General features: G+C 42.4%; 5 protein-coding genes across 8 annotated transcripts; 3 read left to right on the forward strand and 2 right to left on the reverse strand.

The window, feature by feature from the left end:
* Positions 1-28: 28 nt before the first annotated feature.
* On the reverse strand, positions 29-3,724 carry LOC129583700 (ribonucleoside-diphosphate reductase subunit M2 B-like). 3 transcript variants are annotated; one of them, XM_055475628.1, is made up of 7 exons: positions 3,447-3,724; positions 2,078-2,328; positions 1,799-1,957; positions 1,589-1,722; positions 1,219-1,447; positions 807-1,025; positions 29-603 (listed from the first exon to the last, which is right to left on the reverse strand). In XM_055475628.1, the coding sequence occupies exons 2-7, from the start codon at positions 2,312-2,314 to the stop codon at positions 448-450; spliced, it is 1,134 nt and encodes a 377-aa protein (XP_055331603.1). In that variant the 5' UTR covers positions 2,315-2,328; positions 3,447-3,724; the 3' UTR covers positions 29-447. The 3 variants fall into 3 exon arrangements, with proteins under 3 accessions (XP_055331603.1, XP_055331604.1, XP_055331605.1); XM_055475629.1 differs by having other exon boundaries at positions 1,589-1,718; positions 1,795-1,957; XM_055475630.1 differs by lacking the exon at positions 3,447-3,724 and adding an exon at positions 2,458-2,740.
* A 235-nt stretch (positions 3,725-3,959) lies between these two features.
* LOC129583702 (DNA replication complex GINS protein PSF3-like) lies at positions 3,960-6,366 on the forward strand. Its single transcript, XM_055475632.1, has 3 exons — positions 3,960-4,435; positions 4,668-4,981; positions 5,767-6,366. The coding sequence occupies exons 1-3, from the start codon at positions 4,324-4,326 to the stop codon at positions 6,025-6,027; spliced, it is 687 nt and encodes a 228-aa protein (XP_055331607.1). The 5' UTR covers positions 3,960-4,323; the 3' UTR covers positions 6,028-6,366.
* LOC129583701 (RNA-binding protein 7-like) lies at positions 6,103-7,550 on the reverse strand. The gene has a single exon (XM_055475631.1). The coding sequence runs from the start codon at positions 7,385-7,387 to the stop codon at positions 6,536-6,538; it is 852 nt and encodes a 283-aa protein (XP_055331606.1). The 5' UTR covers positions 7,388-7,550; the 3' UTR covers positions 6,103-6,535.
* Positions 7,551-7,684: 134 nt separating this feature from the next.
* On the forward strand, positions 7,685-12,176 carry LOC129583699 (probable ATP-dependent RNA helicase DHX35). Its single transcript, XM_055475626.1, has 7 exons — positions 7,685-8,021; positions 8,229-8,539; positions 8,633-8,816; positions 8,993-10,255; positions 10,326-10,500; positions 10,680-10,921; positions 11,600-12,176. Exons 1-6 carry the CDS (start codon positions 7,988-7,990, stop codon positions 10,837-10,839), a joined length of 2,127 nt encoding a protein of 708 aa, XP_055331601.1. The 5' UTR covers positions 7,685-7,987; the 3' UTR covers positions 10,840-10,921; positions 11,600-12,176.
* An 821-nt stretch (positions 12,177-12,997) lies between these two features.
* Positions 12,998-19,695, forward strand: LOC129583663 (uncharacterized). Of its 2 annotated transcripts, none has more exons than XM_055475551.1 (11): positions 12,998-13,445; positions 14,704-14,981; positions 15,189-15,451; positions 15,538-15,814; positions 15,966-16,292; positions 16,534-17,411; positions 17,481-17,675; positions 17,806-18,109; positions 18,284-18,471; positions 18,733-18,872; positions 19,127-19,695. In XM_055475551.1, exons 1-11 carry the CDS (start codon positions 13,397-13,399, stop codon positions 19,297-19,299), a joined length of 3,072 nt encoding a protein of 1,023 aa, XP_055331526.1. In that variant the 5' UTR covers positions 12,998-13,396; the 3' UTR covers positions 19,300-19,695. The 2 variants fall into 2 exon arrangements, with proteins under 2 accessions (XP_055331526.1, XP_055331527.1); XM_055475552.1 differs by having other exon boundaries at positions 18,287-18,471.
* Positions 19,696-20,118: the final 423 nt, after the last annotated feature.

Raw genomic sequence — 20,118 nt, forward strand, 5'->3', positions numbered from 1 at the left:
GCTAAAACGTTTTTGATAATAAGGGAAACACCGTTCAAACACGTAACTGTCTTCAATGTCTCATCATTAACAATACACACCCGCACAAAAAAGGTCCACGAATCTGTAGAATTCAACACAATAAATAACGAAAAAAACAACAAGTTTAGAAGATTGTCGTAAAACAAGTGCAATTTCACACAGCAAAAGGCAACAGCAGCTGTTCAAAATTTCTCGTACAAATAGTATTCCAACGCGTAATAACAAATTAACAAGCACTTAACAAGCACTTTCAACACTTACGTTAGGTTGCGGAAATGCCTACGTTACAGTACTTACTGCGCGCACAGAACATATTAAGTTCAGATAGATTGAAAGCATACTGAAAAGGTAAAATGTTGCGATAATGACAACTGCCCAAACAAATAATCATGACCGATCTCCAAACTGGAGATCCTTTTGGCTGCGTTAAAAGTCGGCGGAAGTTGTGAAATCGAACAAATCGGCACGATTATTCATGACACCGGCCTTCTGGTATTCTCCAACTCGTTTTTCGAAGAAATTTGTTTTTCCCTCCAAGGAGATGTTTTCCATGAAATCAAAAGGATTATCAACGCCGTAAACCTGAAATAAATCACCCATTCACGGTCAGCAAGCTCACTTGTGAAGTACAATACAATCAAAAAGCCTGGTGCTGCAACAGGTTCGATAGAACAATCAAACAACAACAAATTTTCAGCACCAAATCACTTCATGCTTACTGTATTCGTTGATTCCTGACACTTTTATTATTATCTTTACAAGGCCCTGTCTGTACAAATGTTCACCTTATCGACGCCCAACTCGATCAGAAGGCGATCCGCTACAAATTCGATATAGCGCTTCATGAGCGTGCAGTTCATTCCAATCAAGTTGCACGGAAGGGCTTCCGTGAGAAATTCTTGCTCTATCGTTACAGCATCGCATACAATATCTTTGATTCTCTCTTGTGGGGGCTTGTGGATGAGGTGAGAAAACATCAGGCAGGCGAAGTCACAGTGCAGTCCCTGAAAATAATACCACATTTGCACGGCTACAAGTTTGTGTACGACCGAGTCAGCTTCATGAGTATTACAAATGATCAACAGTTTTCAGAAGCATTTAATGTCAAACCTGCCGTCATGCCGGTTTCAGTGAATAACGTACTGTAACAACTAATCGTCAAATACTTTATAGTTGCAATAATGCAAATACACAGACCTCGTCGCGACTGATTAGTTCGTTGCTAAATGTCAGTCCCGGCATCAAACCACGCTTTTTCAGCCAGAAGATGGATGCAAACGATCCAGAGAAGAAAATTCCCTCAACGGCTGCAAAGGCAATTATCCGCTCCCCATATGTCGCGTTCGTATTGCTGATCCAGTTCAGCGCCCAATCGGCTTTCTTTTTCACACATGGCATTGTTTCGATCGCATTAAACAAGTATTCGCTACAAAAGTAACACATTAAAGAATCCTAGATTACGTAATCTTGCTGTATATTATTATTAATCTACAAAAGATTTACAATCTCAACACACAAATACCAAAGCAGTTATTCAAACAATCTAACGAACTGTAATTGTACTAACCGTTCAGCAGGATCCTTGATATATGTATCGATCAGTAGGCTGTACATTTCCGAATGGATATTTTCAATAGCTATTTGAAATCCATAAAAGCAGCGAGCTTCTGTAACTTGCACTTCTTGGCTGAAACGCTCTACCTGTAAAATAAGAGTGAGATTCGTTATTACTATTTTTTGACAGAATTGGAGACAGAAAATCAAAGGCAAAACTTGCCAGATTTTCGTTGACGATGCCGTCGCTAGCGGCGAAGAAGGCAAGCACGTGAGAGATGAAATATCTCTCATCGTCTTTCAGCGACTCCCAGTGTTTGACATCTTTCGACAAGTCCACTTCTTCGGTTGTCCAGAAGGATGCCACGGCTTTTTTGTACATCTACCGAAATTCAGTAATCAGTATGCATACCAGACAATATTAAAAATTACGAATCAAATATTTTTCTCCAGCTTAAAGGAAATCAGATTGAAAATACCGAATACTCTAGCATGTTTTCACCTTCCAGATATCATGATATCGAATGGGGAAAATAACGAAACGTCCGGGATTTTCCTCCAGAAGCGGTTCACGATCTGTGTTCTCTGTATTTTCGGCTTTTGAGGGCGTGATAGCCTTAAAGGGGCTGCGAATGGGGTTTTTCTTGGGGCTGCTTAAGTTCATTTCGGCCAGAGGTTTATACAGGGTTTTAGTTGGGGAGTTCTTCGGGGAAGGCCTTGAATAAGGTTTCGAAGCCATGCTGGAACCGGAAACTGAAATACAAAATATGAAACTTCGTGATTGCTATCCGGTATCCCCTATCGCACGCTTTTTGTTAGTAAACTACGCCATACATAGTACTTATTAATTTTGTAGGCGTTCGGTTTTCAGCCGTTCTTTACCTAAAGTTTTCAACTACAAGTGCTGTATGCCGCTACAGTTTTGTACAATCAATAACACTTCAAAGTATACTGCAAAACTGCAAATATATACTGCAAAACCCATTGCGGTGAATTCGTGTAGCACAGTTTATCTTCTTAAAAACGCCTCATGCCAACATAAAAACTAAATAATTTACAGCATTCGCAAATTTGCCGAAGCTTTGGTTCATAGCAAAAAAAAATACAAAAGCTATTATTATTAACTTTCATGTACAGTACTACACTCAAAACTCGTGTTATCAATGTTCATTTCGGCGATTTCGCAATGAATTGTTCGACCATCTACGGTAGACTCTACTTAGAGTAAGTGCCAAGTTGCCAACCATCAACATGCATATCAGCTTGCCGCCAAAATAGTAGGCGGAATCACCACCGGGATGATGCTAGACCATTCCCGCCTTGTAGCGGAACAGTCTGGTACGTGCATGCAGATGGCAGACCATAGAATCAAGAATGCTTTATCATTTTGCCGCTCAAAACATTTTAGCGATGATCCTAGCCTTTAATTAGTTTAATACCGATATATCGTATCCTTACCGCACGCAGACTGATAGGTTCGAAATCTGGAACTTTTGTTGTTTCACTTACCGTTGACATAGTAGTAGACTATTTACTAGTAGTGAGTACTAGTGACTCCGTTTTACAGTAACAGAATCAAAAACGACGCTATTTAGCTTTTAATTTAAAACATTTAATTTAGGGCGGCAAGACAGTTTTATCTCAATTATCTGTATTTTATAATTGGTATTTGTATTTCATAATATGATAATTGTACTATGATATTAACAGTGTGTGTTTTATAACTGTATTATTACTATTAACTAAAGAGTACTTCTGTATTTGTAATTATACCATCGGTGCAAATCATCATGAGAGCCACTGACGTAAACAATAACAATCGAGTTTTGCAGCTTGAATTTTAGTCGTTAAGTTTCAGTCGGTCTACATACCTTGAAAATCCTGGCAAATAAATTGAAAGGGCGACAAAATGCGAAAACAGCAGTTTATAAGTTCAAGGCGTCAAGCAGTCCCGATGTCCCTACAGTCCTGACGAAAGAAAAATTGACTGTTTCTAGTGGGTATCGTAACCACCATAGAGTCAAACCTTTCAAGAAAAATTAATGCAAGTTTCGGGTTTCGGGAAAACCTAACCGTTAGATTCGGTTTGAAAATAAATTGTACACCGAGGTGTGCGCGCGGAGCTCAAAAATTAATGGCAACTCAAACTGCGGCGTTTCACGGTTTCAGTTTGACAAGCGATAAAAGTGCTCGTACGTACCGCGGTACAGAACTTTTGGCGCACAATAAAAGAGATGGAAAGCCATTCAGTCCAAATGAATGGTTAGGATTACAATGTAGGCTGCTCGATAAACCATTCGGCCCTGCATCGTGTACATGACGTCAAAGGTAGTTGAGTGCCTCCTTTTGCTGCCTTGGCTGTTGTTCCTTGTTCCAAACTTCCAGCCTAGCTTTCTGTAGGATCGTTGAAGAACTGCATTTGTTACACTTTCCACTTTCTACCATATTATGGTAGAAATCTGTTGTAGACGGATTAAAAGAAAGCGCTTATAAATTCTATTTTTTAAATAGAAATGACTGTTCTTGTTGTCAATGGTTAGATATTAAGGGATTTTATATAGTTAAGAACGATCGAGTTTGCGTCCAGAATCACGCGATGAGACCCTTTCCACAACATTCTGCAAAAGTTTCCGCTGCAGACTGTATAGAATATACCGATTTCTCCAGCTGCCCAGCTTAACAGCCTGGCAAAGTTATTTCCCGCAAGTTTTATTGCTGTTTGACTCCACGTTTAGTGTCTCGTGAACCATGAGAGATGTTTATCTGGGCACCACTCACGAATCCTATTTAAGTTTGAATGACATCATGGTAACCGAGGAGAAAATCAGCTGTTCACTTCGGGTCGATTTCGCGGGTCTCGGTAAGAAATCCGCATCTTCTATTTTCGTACTTTTTGATTTAAGTTAGAAGTACTTAATCTGTAATGCCATCGTTCCCTACTCTATTGTTTAGTAAATTAGCAATAGCGCTCTGACATTCAGAAATCGGAATAGCTATTTGTTGGTCGTGTGATTTGTGTAGATTGGCAGGGAGTTCATAACTTGTTAACAATTTATCATCTGGTCATTTGCAGATTTGCTATTTTATTTTAGGATACATCCATCCTAATAGTGCTTCTGGAGATTTGCTTGCCACTCCGCATCCAAATGTATTCACAGTCTTAGATTTGCCGTTGTGGATGGCGCAAGCGTTATATGACCGGAGACATGTCGAAGTTCGTGTGCCTAAAGCCTACCAGGAAGATGCTCGACGTATTTTGAAGGCCGATCCCGGTGTGGTTGATCTACGTAAAGAATGCACAGCTGGGGCGAAATGGAGATTCTCGGAAAATTACTATGCTTTGGGACTTTATGTGATACCGATGTCAGTCAGGGACCGTACTGAGATCCAGAAATCATTGACGGATGTAAGTATGTTGTGCAATTGTGGAATGTTCGCTTTGCGAGAAACTTTGGTGCATTTGAAGCGGTGCGAACGGTTACGAGCTTACTTATTACTCGAGTAGTTACTGCTACGTAATTATCACGAGATTAATTAATTATTACTAACTCAGTAGTCAGTACTAATGTAGTTAATAGTTATCGGAGATTGGTTTTACAAGTGCAGCGTATAAAACTAGCTTGAAGCTGCAGCAAAAAGCACAATGGTGGTTCTAAAGGTGTAAACAATTTTTTTTGAAAATATTAGTTACGGTTAATTGCCACTGTCTCACTGGCATTATTTATTAAATGTGACGAGACACGAGGTGAGCATAGAATCATAGACGGTACTGTACTTTTAAGTAAGTACTGTACTTACTCATAGTGGCTGTTACAATACCTCATTATAATTATTTTAGTAAATTAATTATGAGTAGAAGTATAGGTGATATTTACATTTTAAATTGTGACCATAGAGGCAGTGCTTTATACTGTAATTGATTTTATGTGCGGTTCTGCGTTTTGTTTGCTACTCTAACTTGTAAGTTCTGGCTTTCCTGTTTGATCTGCCAAAAGTTGCCGATACTTAACCAATGAAAAACTATAATTTAAAAAAATATTTCCGCACTCGTATACGTACTAACGTAGACTAGTTTCAGTAAGTACTTCAAAAGTACAGAAAGTCAGGAACAGAACTGAAAAATGCAAATCTGCAATTTGGATTGCGAAGATACCGAACCTGGGTATTTACCGTTTCGGATTAATTTTGCAGACTTTTATTCATCGATTTCGAAAGATTTTTGACTGGTCAAACAGCACGCATCGCGACATTCTTTCGCAATACACAAATCGACTGGACAGGTCGGAGGTGCAACTTCTTAAAACCGGAAAAGCCGAACAGACGATGGTTGTTCAGTGGCTAGAGCGGAAATCCAAGGTGTTAAAGGCTTCCACTCTGGTAAAAGAAAGTAAAACTACAAGACCACCGCCTATGTTTTCTGAACGACAGGTTGTTAAAAGGGCGCGTGTCTAGGTAACCTTATGTGATAGTGCTGTCTCTTTGCTGGGTGCCCGTGATTTGTATTTTTTGTTGTTTTTATTGCATTTCTTGTATTCTTAACGTCCTTTTTTGTGCCGGCAAAATTGATAATCTGACACTGTACTTACTGAAATCAGTGATGATTACCGAAAGTGTGTACATTTATTGTGTTGTGGTTAATCTTGTGGAAATTTACTATGCTGGGAGTCTGGGACCCTGGGTTTTCATACGTAATTAGCTGTGAAGGCAACGTACGTATCCAAATTATGTACTGTACCTCTTAATTTTAAATTGAAACTATTCCATGATTATTAAAAACAAAGGGAACTGTACAATTCACTGAAGCGCTGTTTTGAACGTCTGATTTTGACGCACACAAAAATCAGCATTACCCAACAACGCATAAATTCGACGCTATCTAACACCAGCAAAGCCACATAATTCCACTCGCTGGAATTTAAATACTCCATTAATAAAACTTGACGATGAGGATTGATGTGAATCATCGCCGTGGTCTTTTATGAGGATTGCTCGGGTAAGCGTCATGTCGATCCCTGTTTCGCTGATTATCGTACCCATACGAGTCAGAGCGACTGTATCCAGCAGAAAATGATCGCTGGTAATCGCGGTTACTGTAATTCTCATAGCCTCCATAATATTCATCGTGACGAGTGCTAGAAGAATATCGTGAATCTTCGTACGCAGAATCCTGTGATCGAGAACCATAACTGTGAGAGTGATGCGATCGTGCATCACGAGAATCCCCCCGATAAGAAGCGGATGCAGTGTAAGATCCATGATTGTCTAAATCTCCATAACCGTAATTTTGACCCGGTATTTCCTGTGGCGACGCGCTAGGCTGCGGCGTCAGAAAATATCCAGACAGGTAGCTGAGAGGCGGAATGGCATTGACGGAAACCAGCAGCTCTTTGTTGGTGTCATTCACTTGGTCCAGGCCAGGCGGAATTTCAAAAAACGTCGGAGCAAAAGGCGGATACCGAGGACGTGGTTTGGCTTTATGTACTCCGGAATAATTCAGCGACAGCGAACTGCGAAACAAGGTGACTTGATCGAGCACGAGCATAGCATAGCGAACACTAACCGCGTGCTCGAAACGCACGAAAGCCATAGTTTTCGTTGCGTGTTCTTTAGGAGGAACCAAGTTGATCGACTCTACTGGACCTGCCTGCACCATCAACTCGTACAACATTTTCCGTGTAACTCGGGCATCCACATTTCCAGCAAACAAGGTCCGAGCTGTTGGACTCTCATCATGGGTGAGAAATTCTGTAAGGCCTTCCAGAGACTCGTTCCCTCCTGATCCATAATTTGAAGACCGATAGTGTGAAGACATTATGGATATATGTAGCTCGGCTTATCCTGGCACTGCGGCACTACTCGAAAATACTTTTCAAAAGACGCCCTCCAGGCTCCAGGATTTCTGAAATGAAATGCCCACAAACTCGACCGAATCAGCCAATACAGTAAAGTTCAGAAAGAAAATCAGCGATGAAAATACTTACATAAAATTTTCATTATTGGCATTTGTCTCATAATCTCATTTGAGATTTGTCCATTTGCCGTTGCGTCGTTACTTATTTTTGTGTGAGAGACTGACTCTTTCTGCGCCACTGGGCGGGACAGTATTCTACACTTCTTTCGATTGGGTCACCGCCACCGGTCGCTTCCGGTGCCGGCAGGACCTCACAAACGCTTGCCCGCTGTGCATATCCTGGCGAGTGACGGCTGGCAAGATAGTGCCTAACGAAACGTTTCACTTTCATAGCATTTTGATATTCTTAAAATTAAAAATCGTAGAGCCACCCGTGTTCCGCACCGTTTTGTTTAAGAATCTGTCAGGAGAAACTGTTGATAAGAGCTTCCTGTTAGGGAACTTTTTTGTTTTCCTTTTACCGTATGAACACACTGGTGGCCCTGGCACATTGTTGGTGACATGCCTCCACAAGAACGCGGATTTATAAAGCCAGGTACAACCGTAGACGGTCAAATATCTATTCGTCGAACTATTATCAAAATGTTCCCTGTCAGGCTCTAGAGACTAACAACTGGTCAATTAAAGTATGTAAATTGTTCGAGGCTAAGAACAGGGTAAGATAGTATGGCTGCGTCGTTGATTTGAATGGGTGAATTTGTGGTAAATGCAGCTGTAATACGTGTTGTCAATGTTGTCCCAGATGATGCTCCTCAGGCCCCGGGATGGCGCGAGGAGCGCTTCGACAATTTCAGTGAATTTTCGGGGGCTGCATTTGTTTATAATCCATGGCGTCATTACTCGATCGATCAGCAACGACAGCGCTTGCCGATCTTCAAGTTTCGGAATCACATCCTGTATTCTTTGGAGAACTTCCAGACTACCATTATTGTGGGTGAAACGGGATGTGGAAAAACAACTCAGATTCCACAGTATCTTGTGGAGGCGGGATGGTGTTCCAAAGCAGGAACCAGAGTGGGCGTAACGCAGCCGCGAAGAGTTGCAGCCATTACGGTATGCATCGTCGGGATGACTAGTTTGAATCAAAAGCTTATGAATTTACTTTTTTTTATTTACAAGACTGACTCCATGATGGTGTGTTCGCAGATCTCTCAACGCGTAGCAGAAGAACGCGGTGTTAAGCTTGGTCGCGAAGTAGGATATGTTGTGCGTTTTGATGATTGCTCCAGCGCGCAGACCAAAATAAAATTCGTTACTGACGGAATTCTTGTCCGCGAAATGATGGCAGATCCCTTGCTGCAACAGTACAGTGTTCTCATGCTGGATGAAGGTATTGCACAGTACTCCTTTCTTTGCTTAAAGTTTAACTTTGTGATACCTATTTTTTACCGTAGCACGCATTAAACGTTATTATTAATAGATTAAATCATTAACAGTCGCTTATGTAGTTTTTTTTTGAAAATTGTCAACGGGACTTTTAATAAATCGTTAGTCCACTTCTTTTAGTTCACGAAAGAAGCATTCAGACCGACATCGCCCTTGGACTGCTAAAGAAAATTCTTAAAAAAAGAGAGAATTTGAGACTGATCATTAGTTCTGCCACATTGGATGCGGAATATCTTCGAGACTTTTTTAACATGAAAGACAGTATTAATCCAACATCCACGATTCTGACTATCGAAGGCCGCACATTTCCGGTAGATGTGTTTTATCTTCAAGATCCAACTCCGAACTACCTGAATGCGTCCGTTGAAACTGTGGTAAAAATCCATCGCAGTGAGCCAATGGGTGATGTTCTGGTATTCCTGACCGGCATGGAAGAAGTCGACCAGTGTTGTCGCTTGTTAGACGAGCATGCCGATGCGTTGGAACGGGAGACAGCCACTAAATTAAGCATTCGACCACTGTACGGCGCTCTTCCTCCTGGCGACCAGCTGAAAGCCTTCGAGTTACCGTTAGCAAAAACACGGAAAGTGGTGGTGGCTACAAATATAGCGGAGACTAGCGTCACCATCAGCGGCATTGTCTACATCGTTGATTGTGGTTTCGTGAAAATTCGCGCGTTTAATCCTCGAAGTGGAATAGACAGTCTTACCATAGTTCCCACCAGTAAGGCATCCGCGGAACAGCGCGCCGGGCGTGCAGGGCGTGTGCGCTCGGGTAAAGCATACCGATTGTATAGTGAGGATGCGTACCGAACTCTAGAAAACGCTAGCGTACCGGAACTGCAGCGGACCAGTATGGCACCGGTTATTTTACAGCTGAAAGCCCTGGGTGTGGATAACATCCTGAGATTTAATTATCCGTCCCAGCCGCCATCGGAAAATATGATACAGGGTCTGGAGTTGTTACATGGTTTGGGAGCGCTGGATGAGAATGGTACCCTGACAGAGCCACTGGGGATGCGTATGGCTGAGTTACCGTTGCAGCCCATGTTAGCCAAGATGCTGCTAACTGCGCACCAACATGACTGTGTGGAGGAGGCCTTATCCATCGCCGCCATCCTCCAGGTCGAACAAGTATTCATTAAGCCGGGCCGGGGTGAGCTGAAGGTCCACGCTGAACGGTGTCGAAGGAAGTTCTCCGTTTTGGAGGGCGACCATATCACATTGCTGAATGTATATACTGCTTTTCTCCATTATGGGAAAAGTAGCCAGTGGTGTCGACAGCATTTTCTGCATTATAAGGGATTGTGTCGGGCCGTGGAAATCCGTGCACAATTGGTTAAATTGCTGTCCCGGTTAAAAGTTCCGGCCAAAAATTCTGCAGGTTGGTTTTGCGATGGGTGTTTTGTATTAGCCCGTGGCAGAGCAAGAGTAACTATGGTATTTTTGTTTAGAGCAAGTTGCGGGTGCTTTATATGACATTGACAACGTTCGCCGTTGCATTGTATCGGGATTTTTTGCTAACGCCGCATATCGACATTACTCCGGATCGTATCGTACGGTACGAGATGATCACGAGCTGCATATTCATCCTGGATCGGTCCTTTATACGGAAAAACCTCCAGACTGGTAGGCGTTTTCTTCCGAATTTGATTACGTAACAATAAGCTCTTGGTTTTAGCAGTCGCAGTAGAGTTTTTTTTCCTTTTGTGTTCGTTTTGTTCTTTACAATTTTTATGTGTGCTTTCAGTGCATTGATTATCCCTATAAAGCTCTGCTAATTAGTGATTGTCATTTGGTTATTTCAGGGTTGTTTACAATGAAGTTCTGCAGACCAATCAGGAATACATGAGAGATGTGACCGCCATTGAACCGCAGTGGTTATATGAACTTGCACCACATTATTATCAATACGCTACCGAAAGAGAACTGCTATCTAAAAAGTTCAAAGAATCGGAGAACGACTGAGAGTCTGGATAGTAAAATTCAGTACTATTCATCATTAATTTTGCATCCTGTATATGGTTGTGTACTGCAGCAGCTCTTTTAGGTAAGTCTGGTGTTGTTTTTTATTATATTTCCTTAGCCGCCAGCGGTCTAAGAAATGCTGTAGTGAAAATCAGGCACGAAATTTATTTTGTAATATCGAAAGCTGAGATTACTGGAAAATGTGATAAGTTAATTTTTGCATGGTACTACCCAAATTGAAGGCATTAGTTTGTCTAATGCTTCCAGTTTGAGAACATTACATTAGAATCTTGAAGTACCAAAAGCAGGCAATTTTAATTCTAAACCGGAATAAGGATTAAACATACGGACGAGGTTCAGTTCTAATAGGTTACAGAGCGCTGACGGAATTGTTTAAGTACTGTAACTGCTTTATACAGTATCGTTGTCGTTGCTTAGCTTGTGCAGTATACAGTAATTTAATATTTTGGACCACGATTAAATTATGACTTCCGCTAGTGACCCTTACTAGCATCTTCCAGTTCCAGTTAGTTTTTAACATGCTTTCGGTTTTGGCGATATTACTGATTAATGAATGATACCCGGCTCCGCAGAGGAAATGTTAACCGGACCCGAGTCCATGTACATTATTTGTGCTATGGACTATGGTCATTTATCAGCCGCATGGCGATATGCATGCGAACTTTATCGTCCCTTTACGTACTGTACATTAATTTGCCAAACCACCACACTGCTGAATATGTTCTCGTACTTGACCTAGATTCCTTGATCTGCCCACTGAGTGACCACTCTTCACCACCACTGCTCTGGAAAGTTTGCCTTTGCTCGCGCCAGCCGGCGTGGGTAAACTTTGTTAGACCGAGAGAAGTTTGACCACGTTTGAACGTGTAGCCCACCGTTTCAAGAAGACCGTATGTGATGTGCACTATGTTCGTTCCGGCTGCATCGCCATCGATTTGTTCTGAGGATTTCTGACAAATGTTATGCCGTGCAACTACTCAGCAGCGTTAGCAATAAACTGGCCGTTTCCGTGTTTCGGAGAATCCACGATGACGTACGCACAAATTAATGGACAAGCTATGCGAAAATCCCAATTTTTACATTTTGTCGGGTAATCGGCGAATCGCCAGCTTTACAGCATGCGGTTCGTTAATTGTTAAGTAGGTGTAAATAATGACACCGCACACGTGATGTGATGAATTAAGTACCAACATACTGTAATTGGAAGAAAAGTTTCGTAGGAACTAACAAGTAAATAATTGTTTATGGAAAAATTCCATGTTCCTTGGGTATCATTGTGAAATTATTTATGTATTTTTTTATTGGACGGAAGTTTTTCGGAAAGTTACGAATTAAAAGTGTTGAACGCAGAAACTGGCAGATCGGTGGATCTGGTAAATAACCTTTGGAACATCGTTTCTCGGGCGATGTTAAATGTGTGTGGCGTGGGCTTGCTTTTTCGTTAATAGTGGAAGGATATTCATAGCATACACGTGCATGCGTCGATAGTCCCGTTGACCAGTGGCCACATTATCCAGGGCACCAACTGTATTTGACCAGTTGAAAGCATGGGCTTTACTATCCAACGGTTGTACTTCTTTGTTCAATTTACTACTGTAAACGTTTACGTTCTCCTGCTACACTTCTCTCTTTCCCCTTCAAACTGCCTCCAGCAGATTGTTACTGCACGCACTGGTCAGCAGCAGTTCGCTCTCTTGTCCAGGGAGATAACTCGCTATGGTCAGTCGTGCATGCGTATGTAGGCGCTTGTATACAGCTACAACATGACCGCACTCACCAAACAACCCGGCCACAACGTTAACCGGGGCTGCAGGCCGCACAGTTATCTCGCCATGGCCAAATTACAATCAATAACGGACCCTGTAAAGCAGGTGCTGGGTATGCTGCTGCTGCTTGCAGCCGGCCATCACACTTGTAAGCTGCGAAACAGGGGCAGGACTGAACAACGCTGTGAGTAGCCAGCAGGCATCCAGTCATACGCTGAACCACACAGCAGAAGGGTTTGAATAACAGGTCCAACATCAGCTCACTCAAAAGGCTGGCTGTCCGTAGAAAGAAGCCGGACATTGGCTGCACGGCTTTTATCGTCAGTACAGTAACTGTTAGTCTCCACAAAATTAGTTCGCCCAAACTGCAGTATTCAGTCGTCGCTTCGTAGTCTGCGAACTCTTCTTGTACCTGCTCCATATGTTTTGGCATTTCTGGCTGGGTCCACGAGTGCATGTTTTACCGACAATGCTAATTTTGTAATAAGTACAGGATGATCTTGTACAAAGTTTAGGCGTATTAATATAAGTAGCTTGTATGTTTAGACAGTAGACACCGTGTCATCTGCTGAACACGTACGTTTCTCAACTTCTCGCAAATCCTAGCGTAGTTACATCACCGGTGATTGTTGCACATTCTTGGACACCTGCCAACAGCAGTTCGGTTCTTGTTAACGTTGGCTGTTGCAGCCTGCTCCAGTTTTTCCAGTTAGTGTCAGTGGCAACGCAGCTTTGCCGGGTGGTAAATTCGTTTCCGAGCCGGCACGATAATGTCTCGTTCTAAGTCGTCCAGTTCTGCTGCTCCAACGATGGATCCAGGTAATTAACAATAAGTAACGGACTTGTTTGTTTACATCTACAAAAAATGAGACTGCGCAAAATTATGCGCTGGCGGCATGCCGATTATGTTTTACAATTAGCCATACGTAGTTTAAGGAATATTAATATTGGTTTGATTTTAATAATGTGAGATAGAGCGGACATTGTACATACTCATATTGTACAAGCCAGTATCCTTACTTACAACAATTCTACCGCCTTCCTAGTTATTGTTTGGGATCGATTATGGGCGGTTGTGTGTTAAGGTACAGTGTTGTAAATGCACGGAACTTATTCCTGAGTGGGATTTATGATAGATTTTAAATATTTTGGTATGGAAGGGGTTTCTGTTAACACCATCTTAAGTCCATATTTATAACAGTTGCACTCTGCAACAGCATGATCAGCATCGTGCTGGATTTCTGCAAAACTTTACTGCGTCCTGTTTGGTAGAAATAAAGGATGGGGCCGACAGTTATAGCGCTCACCAACGGACATTATTTACGATAGACGTATAGTGATCCCTGTGCATCTGACAATTGTGAAAGCCTGAAAGCTTGCTCGCCAGTGGCCATCTGCCGTGGTTCGGCGCAAGTTTGCCTTGTGGTTGCCGGCCACTGGCTGCTGCAGCAGTGATGTTATGAGTGCAAGTCGCTTTGTTCTGTTGTGGTGAGACGTTTGACTTCGGGTTGATGCCGTACGTTTCAGCGGCACAAGTTGTTACTCTTTCTTTGAAAAGCTATTGCTTTTCTCCAAAAAAACTTTTGCGTTTACTCCGACGCAAAAACATGTGCTCTTATAATTATAATTCTGGATCTATAATTGTAATTTTAGATATTTCATCGAGTTTACCGGCTTTTTATTAGTAACAGTAAATAGAATGATACTACAAAAGATAAAACTATAATTTTATATACGAGTAACGATGCAGGTACTTAATACTGATCACACCGGCACATGCAGTTCGTACACTCGTTGCGAACTTGCTTTTATATGCTAAAATGGTTTTGATAAATGACGGTTAAAAAATTTTTACTTCAAATGCGGCGTCCATGCTCGCATTAAACCCAGAGTAGGAAAACCCAGAGAATCTTAATGAAATTTTGTTGTCGTCATTACTGCTTTGTTGAATTATTTATTGCAAAGGTTGAAGAAAGTAAAAATTTGTGAACCGAAAAAACTATTACAGTGCTAATAGACTTGCATTTAAAATAAAAACTTGCGTGCAATATTATCTTTAAATTACCATGGTACTCAGGTACCGCTGCTCCAACCGGCCGCGCTCAGTTCTCGATTCCGGATTTACTTCAGTTGTACCGGCAAACACTGTATATGGCTTGCAAAGAGGCGGATTTGTCAGCAGCCGGCAATCCTTTCGGTGAAGACGGTTTGGCTGCCATTCGATCGGATTTGGACAATTGGAACAATGTGGAATTCGATCCACCTGGCTGTCTGCGACTATCCAAAAAGTCCGGAGCATGCCAAAAAATTGTGTCTTACTGGAAAAAACTTCTTGGAAGTATTCTTACGGATCGGGTATGTGGCTATACCGTGCGACTGAGCCTTGCACAAATACCAGTAGGAGTTTCAAACAACACACGCTAGCGTTTTTTTGTGACTAATTTTTGTTATTAATTTTGATGCGGTTAAAGTACGTTTTCCCCGTGGTATCTTTTGCTTCTCATAGTCAAAGATCACAACCAGTCTGCAAGGGAAATTATAGTGGTGCTCGTAATTTTACAGGATCCCTCCAGTTTCGGCAATCACGACCGCGGTGTTATGACAATCTGCAAGCTTTTGCATAAGGATTTTCAAGTGGCCGTTCTGGCTATTACAAAGTGGAATGAAAGGGATTTTCCGAATATCCCCACCGATCAAGTGAAAGAAAAACTTAGTATGAACCAGCTGACCTTTCTGTGCCGCCGCTACCACAACGATCTGACACTGATCGCTCATGCGTTCAAGTCTAGCATCGCTAACAATGATTTCAAATACCTCAATCCACGGTGCGATATGGTCATCACTCATTAGTGCGACAATGAATTATCTGACTTTTTTAGTAAAAAAAGGTAACTTGTAATGTTTTTTTCAGATCAACGGAAACATATCCAATAGACAATGCGGAATACGAATCCAAAGAAGAGGATAACGCTCACGATACTCCACCGAAACAGGAAAAGCGTAAACGTCCTTTCAATGGAGATGATGAGGGAATGGGAGTGGGCGCGAATGATACCTACGATATGTCGCCGAAGCTGGCGCAGTTGCCTTCGCGTCTTCCCGAAAAAAATTTTCCTACTTTTGCTAACCCTCTCACTGGGAATTCTCTTGCATTTCCCCCCAGTCAGAATCGGATACCGTACGAGCACGTAAGAACATACATTTCAGTCTAAAATACAAATGCAAATTCAAGTCTAAAATGTAAAAAACAAGAACTCAATAAAGGCTGTGTTTTTTCTGAGCCACCGGCAGTGCGTTTTAGTGAATGCAGCGACCAGCGGGTTGTTTTTTTCTACTCAGGATGCCAGCATTCTCAAATCATTGTTGCCAAAAGCGGATGGCAATCGAGGTCATGAGGCGCAGTTTTCGGCACCGCTGGATTTGGATCGTCATCCTCAGAAATCTCCCAAATTAAATGGCACTCAGACGGCACAGTATGCGAACCAGCAGGCTAGCCAACCTTCTCGTGTGCGCACTGAAGGACGAGAAGATCCCAATGCGGAAATACAGCGTCTACGCAATAAAAATAAGAAATATGTCGGCATAATTATGAATTTGGTCGAACAGTTGGTGCAAGTGGGACAAATTCCCTTCGTGGATCTGCGTTCCATTGAGCAGGAAGACCGGGTACGTAGGAGATACCAAGAAGTAATACGAAATCAATTTTTTTGAAAAAACTTCAGTCTCATGCCTTATTAAAGCGCTGTTGGTTTTGCCAAGTTCCCAGTAACCTTTCTGCACCTTTGTTTTCCATGATACAGACCTCACCCTTCAATACTGTTCTAATCTCTAAATAAAATTTGTGCACAAAGGTTTTTTTTGAATTTTTGTAAGTAATATCCTTGACATTCGTTTTTTATCCATTTAGGATCAGCAGCAGTCAAACACTATCATCGCTCCGGAACCACCGATCGCCGCGTCCCGCAATCCTGAACAGTCCGTGCCCCGGCGTAATTCAAGCTCATCGACCACGAGTGTCTATATTAATGGCCACACACAAAAGCGTGATGTGCAGCCATCTCCTGTTAATTACTCGGATCCACGCCGCAAAGTACCGAAACCGATGCCGCAGGTGACCTTTGACCGCACGACCATGCGCTGGAGCGATTCGGCTTCTGGGCAGGATTCCAACCACGGAGCCGTGGCTCAGCGGAATGCATATCCCGCTACCGTGATTCGTGTCCCTCCGGTGGTCAACGGTGCGGTTCGCTCTACCCTGTCATCGCTGCTCGAATCGCCATCCGGTAGCCCGGTCATCGACGCGAAAACCGAGCATCACTCGCAGATGAACGGTCACGGTGTAAAGAGCAAACGAAAGAACAATCCCGTTAAACGCGAGCTGCCGGGCTATGCGCCGCGATCGGTGGCGTCGCCGGATGCCAGTGGGACATCGGATGATACAGCCTCCGTAGCGTCGACCGATCTGAATAAGAACGTCCGAGCCAACCTCTTTGTTCCGCCCGTGGAAACAACATACGTGGATAATCGTGGAGGTGCAACACAGGAAGGAACCAAGATGGATCACCGCAACGAGAATGGGGCCAGCAAGAAGAAGTGTAATCTGCAGAGCCTCACGGATAGTTTAATGTTTGCGAACAGTGGACTGACGTCGATGGCGGCGGCTGCTACCGTGGATGGTAACGATGGCCAGACGACTGCACGTATTGTTCCGGGTTCGGTGGTTTTTGGTCGAGCGCGGGATGGCTGTTTGTATCCCGCAGAAGTGGTGGAAAAATTGGAGAACAGGTAAAAATTTGAACAAATTACCCAAGCTAATTTAGGCTTTTCATTTATTCTGAATTATGCGTTTTTCAGCTTTGTGGTTGCTTGGATGCATGCAAATTCTTCAGCCAGTTTACGAGCAGAAGACGTCTTCTCTCTGGAAGAGGTTCTTAAACCATACCAAGAAATTCGATACAGAAATGAGGACGAAGTGCATCGAGCAGTTTTTGTGGACCGTAATCGCAACCATTCTTGCTCTATTCTCAATTTGTTTGGCCATCAAAAGCGGTACGTCATGGTTATAAAGTTTTCAGCTTGCATCTAAATATTTGCGATTAAACTTACTTGGTACTTACCGCTAGTGGCATGGCAGGTTATAAGTGGCTGTTAAGGAAAGGTTAATATTTGTGACCAACAGGTGTCATCTCGCGGATATATTTGTTCCCGATGAGAAATACGAAGATTATGATGATCATGGACAACGAGAATATCTAAACGAAGCTCTGGAGTCACATGAAGCTGCTGCTCTGCAGAACTTATCGGCAAATTTGTTTCCGCGCACGGTCACACGAGGTTCTCGCACAGCGTATTTTCGAGGATGCTGTTTCATTCTGACGTCGCAGAAGAACAGTTTGTTCAAGGGATACGACGATGATCAGATCATTGGGCTGATCCAGGCGTTGGGTGGCAGTGTAGTGAAAAAGTTCGAAGATCTTGTTGCGGTAAGTTTAATGAATAAATTGTTGCTCAGGCTGGTGTGTTGTTTTAATTGAATTACAGAATATACCGGAAGTAGAGAAATGAGCAAAGGATTATTAAATATATAAAGTCTGGCAACTGCAAGAGCAGAAGCAGAAGCGCTGGCGAAAGTTGCTTATTGCTAACTTGTGTTGTAGCAGGGAGAGGAAAAGTACCTGGTCGCACCGTGTACCTGTGGAACTCCCAAGTTTTTCCAATGCCTCGCGGCCAACATTCCCTGCGTATCGTACCAGTGGATCATCGACTGCCACAATGACCGGTCCAAGTTGGATATCAGTCCATACATTTTACCGGCAGGAATGGACGGGGAGCAAGTAGTTCTTTGGTTAGTATCTGTAAATTTACAAAAATGCCCAATTTTCTTGTATGGTTTCTTGTTTGTAATTTTTATAACGCTTTAAGCCGGTGAATTTTGAGCTGTATACTCGTAACTGTTATTACAACTACTTTTCTGGTTGGTAGTGTATGAGATTTGGAAGCATTTGGTAGAAGACAAACCTGCAGTTTCATCAAGCAGGCTCGCTTGGTTATAGACAGTACTTTTCCAAAAAAGGATGAAAAATGCATTAAAACGGGTGGATTTTAGGAATCCACGTACCTTTATGTTTGGCGATCAGCGGATTGGCCTGTATGAGGCCGCATCCAAATTGTGCGAAACGTGGTTTTTGGCGCTCAAGTCCGGAAATGTGGATGTTCATGTGGTTGACCCGGATAGCGCTGTGAAAGGTTAGTTTTTAGATAGGTTATTTCTATGCGATATTGTCGCTCCTGTATTGGAACTTCAGACTTAAGTAGAAGAGATGTCGGTAGACTTCTGGACTTTCCAAAGACGTAATCGCGGAGAACGCATTTGTGCCTTGCGGCCTTGCTGTATGTACTGTAGTACAGTATATGGCACTTCTGTCAGTCTTTGTCTGGTATCGAATATTGCGCGGCGTTTAGATTGCGTTTTTGGATTATTTTTAATTTAAAATTTTCAGATCTGCAAAGCGTTGAAGTGCTGGTGGTTGAACGCTCATGTAGCCAAGCACTGCGGGATGCGGCGGCAGGCAGTGGAGTGCATGTTGTTAATGAAAACTGGTTAAAGAAAAGCCTGGTCCATGGAAAAATGCAGCTATGGAATAATCCTGAATTTGCGCCTGAAATCGAGTAGCACATTAACATCTTTGCGGATGGTTATAGTTCCAGTACTTTTGCTCAGCGGTTAAATTATTCCCGTAACTGTTGTCATTTGCTCACTTGAACTCATTGGTTCGAGCGGTCGTTCCAGTGCGTTTTCCTCATAACTTTGTATTTTGATTTTGTTTATTTTGCAACCTCAACGTTTTAGTAACTTCGTTCCTAATGGGATGGTATCGCGCTATAGTTTGCGGTGTTATCTTGAGAAAGTTGAGTTAAGAAATCAGGCGAATCGGTGAACTGCTTCTTTTTTGTTTTAATAACATTCTTGTTTATGTGTGAATTGTGTTTAAATTAACTTATTTACAGCACTTGTGTAATTGAGTAGCAGACCGTTGTAAGAACTATCGCTAAACGAAATAAAAATGCGATATAACTCACGATCACTATCGCTAAACGAACGTGGTGCAAACCAGATACAAAGCAGTTTAAAATGTTTGAAAGCTTACTTAATGCGTACCAAGTTCAGGCCGCATTCAGGCATGCTTTGGTCCAGGAATAAAAGTATAGGAGGGATAAGATTTCTCCCATGTACTAGTACCTTGCTTTTCACTACGTAATAATTTTGTGCAGTGCAAACTTCCTTTAAAATTTAAATACGATAAATCAAATACAAGTTATACTACACTAACTACAGTATGCAGTCACGGCAGGTCTTATATATATGTACAGACCTCTGTAACTCAGTAGCCAGTGCTCGTGTACAAACTCGAAACCGTCAACAAGAATTAAAACTTTTGTCAGACTTTATAATCAGTGTACGTAATTCAAGATCGTATTCGCAAATCGTATT

This window comes from Paramacrobiotus metropolitanus, unplaced genomic scaffold, assembly GCF_019649055.1.
Source record: "Paramacrobiotus metropolitanus isolate TYO unplaced genomic scaffold, Prichtersi_v1.0 Parri_scaffold0000011, whole genome shotgun sequence".
NCBI classification, from domain to species: domain Eukaryota; kingdom Metazoa; phylum Tardigrada; class Eutardigrada; order Parachela; family Macrobiotidae; genus Paramacrobiotus; species Paramacrobiotus metropolitanus.